General features: G+C 41.0%; 1 protein-coding gene across 2 annotated transcripts in view; it reads left to right on the forward strand.

The window, feature by feature from the left end:
• SETD7 (SET domain containing 7, histone lysine methyltransferase) overlaps window positions 1-5,606 on the forward strand; it is a 28,942-nt gene extending 23,336 nt beyond the window's left edge. Inside the window, exons 6-8 of one of the 2 annotated variants that reach the window (XM_083173476.1) lie at window positions 781-898; window positions 4,092-4,249; window positions 4,590-5,606. In XM_083173476.1, coding sequence (XP_083029602.1) covers window positions 781-898; window positions 4,092-4,249; window positions 4,590-4,770 — 457 coding nt within the window. In that variant the 3' untranslated portion in view covers window positions 4,771-5,606. Of the gene's footprint in view, window positions 1-780; window positions 899-4,091; window positions 4,250-4,589 lie in introns of those variants that run through there. The other variant, XR_014470423.1, reaches the window with a different exon arrangement.
• The last annotated feature ends 394 nt before the right edge of the window (window positions 5,607-6,000 follow it).

Below are 6,000 nucleotides of genomic sequence, written 5' to 3' on the forward strand. Positions count from 1 at the left end.
AGAAATAAGGTCAGATATGGAAGTGGGAGAGGAATAGGTGAGGGCTTTGTAAGTGAGTGTGAGGAGCTTAAATTGGGTTCTGTGGGGAAGGGGAGCCAGTGTAGGTCATGTTAGAAAGGGAAGGTGGACATAGAGCCTAATTCAGACCTGATCGCTGGGCTGCAAACCTTCGCAGCTGAGCAAACCGGCAAATGTCGCCCCTGTGCACGGCTGTGAATTTGTAGCGAGAGGGTACAGTAATGGTAGTGTACCATACAAGGGTACACGCTACACTAATTAGGGGTCCTTGCCCACGAGTGTCTACATTAACACCCCAAAAAAACTTTTAAAAACTCATGTCCACCAATTGCATGTTGACCTAGACACTGTAGACCATGGGTCTTCAACCTGTGGCCCTCCAGATGTTGCGGAACTACATATACCAGCATGCCCTGAGGTTTTTTGGCATGCTCTTATTGGAAAAAATGTGGCAATGCATGTTGAAACATGTAGTTTCACAACATCTGGAGGGCCACAGGTTGAAGACCCATGCTGTAGACCATGGGTCTTCAAACTGTGGCCCTCCAGATGTTGTGGAACTACATGTCCCAGCATGCCCTGACAATTTTGTCATGCTCTTATAGGAAAAAATGTGGCAATGCATGTTGGAACATGTTGTTTCACAACATCTGGAGGGCCACAGTTTGAAGACCCATGCTGTAGACCTTCCATCCACACCCAGATATGTCATGATTGCATTGTCATGTTATGAATAGTTGATTATGGATTTTTTTATTCTAGAGTATATGTAGCAGTGTCTTTGATTTCCAATGCTGGGGAAGGTCTCTATGCTAAAACAGTGGCTGGTCCTCATACTGTGATGTCCTTTTATAATGGAGTTCGGATTACACATCAAGAGGTATGAGTTCTATAGTAAAGATTGCTGATTATCCAATGTGGTAACACCAGTTATTAATCACCAGTGCGATAGCAAAACGCATTGATATCCTTATACCCCGACATACAGAGATGTAGGGGCATTTTCTAAGATATCTAGTGAGATTGCTTAGATGCTTTTAATTTAATGAGTCCTTATAGGCCTCTAAGGGTCCACTTAAGGGGAGTCTGTTTATTGCGTTGTATTCAGAAAGTCATAAGCTTTCCAACGACATATCACAATTCATGAAAACAACAAAAATAACATGGACCCTTATGACAGCACCATTAAGGGGTCATCCGATTAATCCCATCTTTGAACATAGATCGTCCCTTAAGATGATAAGGTAGTGAGCAAAGTTTGAAGACGATTAGTTAAAGTGTTCAAGAGTTATCGTGGAACATCCGTACAAACACACACACATCGTTCAGTTATACTTATGTAGATGGTATCGTAACTTATTTACATTATCATTAATAGCAGCTGTGGTAGCAGTGGCGGACACTTTATTAGTATTATTTTGAATTTCTCCAGACACCAAGAGCATCTAGCAACGGTTACTGTATAAATGGTAGACAATGACTAGCTCGACAGTGACAAAGGGTCGACACAAGCTTATGGTTGCCATAGACCTAGTCGAAATTACCTTTTTTCCCATTTTTTGGGTGTCTCCCTCCAGATAGGTTGACCTGGACACCGTATAAATGTGTTCCCCTTTCATGGCTGGCATTGCTTGAACCTGGGTGTCCAGATCCTACAGCCAGCCTGAGTAAGCTTTAGCTGGTGCCGACTTCTCACACTCTACACACATCGCGGCCGATGCTTGCAAAGCTGATCTGATGTCAGCTGTCCAATCTTGCAGATGCACACAGTAGGTGTCTGTCCCTACTGCATTCACTTCCGTGCGGCTGTGCAATTCCATACAAATCTGAATCTGGCCCTCACTTGTATTTCAAAGCAACTGTTGGTTGAGCATTGATTTCTGGTTCTATGGAGCAATGTCAAAGAAGAAGACCTCCATTATAGAGCAGAGAGTTCAGTGTGGGAAATTCTTACAGATGCAAAACATGCATCTTGCACATGTAAAACTGAATGTAGTGTCTTGAGCCTTTACTGTATATCTAGGGTGCTTATTCAACCTTTACAACTGGAGATAAATGGAATAGGGTCCGGGATTTTGTCTGAATACTTTTTTTCTTTTTTTTAAAAAAAACTCTGAAGACTAATAATAAAAAAAAAAAAAATTAATCTTGCATTAGGTCATTAGCTCCCAAACTGTGTGCCTTGGGGTACCTGCAGGGGTGCCTTGTGTTGGTGGACCAGGACCAATTAAACTTATTTATGGTCAATATGATAGGCAAACAAGTGCTTGTGCCTTCCAATCAAAAAATATGTGGACAAACCTAAACAAATCTTGTCCCTCGCACCATAATTAAATACAAGGATGACCTATACATTACACATTTTACTTAATGTATTATTATTTTCTGAATTAAAATGTGTATGTGTAAAATAACACATCCAAAATAAGTATAGTCGATATCTCCAAAGATTAGTTACTTTTGATTTTCTATTACAGAATATTTGTTTTTGTGCCTTCCTTTGATGTAAAGCTGTGTGTCTGACTGACTGACTGACTGTGCAGGAAATAGGATGTCCAGTTTGTCTGGCTGCAGTTGCAACTATTTATACATCTTTAGTTTGATGTACAAAACTTGATTGATCAAAACTTCCACCAAGTTGTTATCCTAGTGAATGATTAAACATTAGAGCTCTGGAACATACTGATAACACGCCCACAAGATGGGCCATCTTTGTGCGTCTGAATTACCACCTCCCAGTCCAGGAATGCCCAATCCATCTCCTAGACTAGAGTGGGTACTGCTGCACTGTGGAATGCATTTGCTGTGTAGGTTTCTAGGGATTTTCGAGCAGTAGCAAAAAATTGCCAATATCCATGAACTTTGGCACAGTATTCAATGAGGCCAATTCGCCATGTTTCATAGCAAATTTGTGCTATTTTCACTTTGGAAGGTGATTTTTTTGTGTCAGAAAGTGAATCACCCTATCAACGTGCACTTTTCACCGTCTGCGAAGAGTGAATGACGGACAATTCACCGTCTGATACTCTCCGCAACTCGCTGTGGTTTTTCAATGGGTTTTTTAATGTGATTCGCCGTGAGTGTATTAAATGAGAAGATGGCGAATTGCTTTCTAAGTGATTTTTGCCGTGTGTCACTGTGTAGCAATCGCCATCTTTTCATGGTGAAGTGGAATGTGAACTTTTAAAATAATGTTTTTTGTTTTTTTTGTTGGTGTCAAAAAATCAGGAATTTTATTCTGTGAAGGGGCATGCTATTGTTCATGTGCTTACAGCACATGAATATATATTTAATTTAAAAATATATTTTTTTTTACACATAGCAGCTAGCAGGGGGCCGAGAGCCGCTCATTACATATTCATATATTCACTGCTCCCGATCATTACATATGCACAATCAGGAGCAGTGAATTCCCAGGTCCCCTGATGGCTCTCAAGGGGGGCAGCTTGTGCTGCCTGGGTCCCGGGGAGCTATCCTACCCCCCACATACATTCTGGGGCAGGCAGGGAGACTTCCATCTCCCTGCCTGCTGCGGCGTCTGCCGCAGGGGTTAACATTTGCCGTCAGGGGCAGCGAGCCCCTGTGGCATTGAATACTGTGTCAGCGAGGGCTGGCAGCGAAGGCTCCAGCCCACCGGAACACGGCGACTGTGCAGCGAATCCTAAACAGGATTCGCTGCACAGCACGATTCTACACATTGAATACTGCCCTTAGAATCCAGTCCATAAGGTAATACATTTTTAAAACACATTATTTAGCAGGGTCTGGCGTAGGAAGATGCCTTGGAAATGATGGGGGGAAAAAACACACTTCTGTGCAAATTTACAAAATGTTGGATTTTATAATATCCCCCGAGATCAGGGAGCAGTAATTTAAAATGATATCAACGTCCAAGCAGTTGATCATTGCCGCTTTGTGAACCTAAAGTTTAGTAAATTTGCACCTTACAGCATAATCCTGAAATACTAGGTAAAGCTTGGATAAATACAGCACCACATTTTTATGATTCACATGATTAAGGGGACTTAATAAATGTCCTGATTATTTTTTTTTCTTTCTGGTTTTATCAATAGGTTGACAGTAGAGATTGGTCTTTGAATGGCAACACAATTTCTTTAGATGATGAAACTGTAATCGATGTACCAGAGCCTTACAATATGACTTACAAATATTGTGCATCACTGGGACACAAGGCCAACCACTCCTTCACCCCTAATTGCATGTATGACACGTAAGTAATTCTTCCTTCTACCACCTGACCGTTCTGAAGTGAACAGATGTTAAGATATGAAGTCTTGATCATTTTACCTAATTTCTGATGGCAAACGGAGTGGCTTTATACTGTAAGTCCAAGTTTTAATGATTTTGCTACAGATTATAGATGTTAATGCTTTACTTTAAATGTGTAAGTAAATGCTTTCCGACTTTCTATTTTCTTCTGTGAGTAAAGGTAAATGTGTCATGCATCTTACACCGCCTAGTGGATGTAAGAAGTAGTAAAGGTTCCCTAATCTAGACCTGATTAGTACAGCAAAACAAGTGTTACAGTAGTATTTTTTAATCTTCTATAGGTTTGTCCACCCCCGGTTTGGACCAATCAAATGCATCCGAACCATTGCAGCTGTGGAGCAGGATGAGGAACTTACTGTGGCCTACGGATACGACCATAACTCTACAGGGAAAAATAGCCCAGAAGCACCAGGGTGGTACCTGAAGCAGCTGAATGCATTTCAGCTGTCACAGCAGAAGTGAACACTCTCACCTTGCGCCTGTGCTCTGGGTAACTGGATCTATGCATTGTTTTTCGGCTGAAGATTTTTAGAGACTATATAAAATTACAGCAAATCTAACTCCATCTTTGGGTATCCTTAGCTGTTAGATTCCACTTGTACTCATGTTAAACATTAGTGGTGTAAAGCTTTTTAGCCACTAGAAAATCATGGTCATGGGGGATTTTTTGCAAGAAAGAAGTCACAGTGGAATTTCTCCTTTTTTGCGTGGTATACATATTAGAACTGGAAATATACAAACCTTTTTGTGTATATGACTTTGTCATGGTTACAAGGTAACTGCATTTTAATATTGGGCTATATAGTATACTGTTTTCTGAAGTTACAGTTGTGGCTGCCTAATCCAGACTATTTTTTTCTATTCCAGATCGTAGTAAGGAGTCGATTGTAATGTTAACACTGGGAAATTATTTGGGAAATGCTAGCTTCTTGATATATTTTATATCTTCTGCAGTTGAAGGAAGTAAAGCCTTGGGGGCTGCCTTAGAACTGCAGGTGTAGTCTGTTTAATAGACTGTGGCACAAGACTGCAGCTGTCACAAATGCCATATGTGCACTGATCTAACATCACCAGATCTCCAGAGACTGGGATGGTTTCATCTTAGAACTGTAATGATATATGTGCTTGATCCTTGCAGGATGAACCAGTGAGCTCATCCTCTGCTACGGAATTACTACTACATCTGATAATACGATGAGAGGTGGCGATGGATATAATGTATTTGTCCCGTTATTACTGTTAAGATAAACAGTTTGATTTATTGTAACGTATATTGAAAATACACAATATCCACCATGTTCTTTGTGTAAGCAATATACTTGTACTATATCTGTTCACATTAGCTTAGTTTTATATATATATCCATAGACTGTGCAATGGTGAAAACCAAATTACTGGTTCAGATTACTTAGACCAGGAGACCGACAAATACATTGAGCTATTGGCGCACACTGCACAGTCAGTTTGCCATGCATCTAATTACAGTGCACTTACCGCTGAACATGCAGCACTCGCTCTATGCCAGGGCTGGCCCAACCGGTCCTAGAGCTCTACCAACGCTCCACATTTTCCAGATCACCTAGCTGGTGCACAGGTAGGGGTACTCATTACTTACTGTCACATTTTCAAACCTGCTGCATTCATTCCTGCTATAGATCCACAGGTTGCCTGAAATACATGAACTGTTTGTAG

The sequence above is a fragment of the Crinia signifera genome, chromosome 1 (genome assembly GCF_055691185.1).
Source record: "Crinia signifera chromosome 1, ASM5569118v1, whole genome shotgun sequence".
In the NCBI taxonomy this organism is placed as follows: Eukaryota; Metazoa; Chordata; class Amphibia; order Anura; family Myobatrachidae; genus Crinia; species Crinia signifera.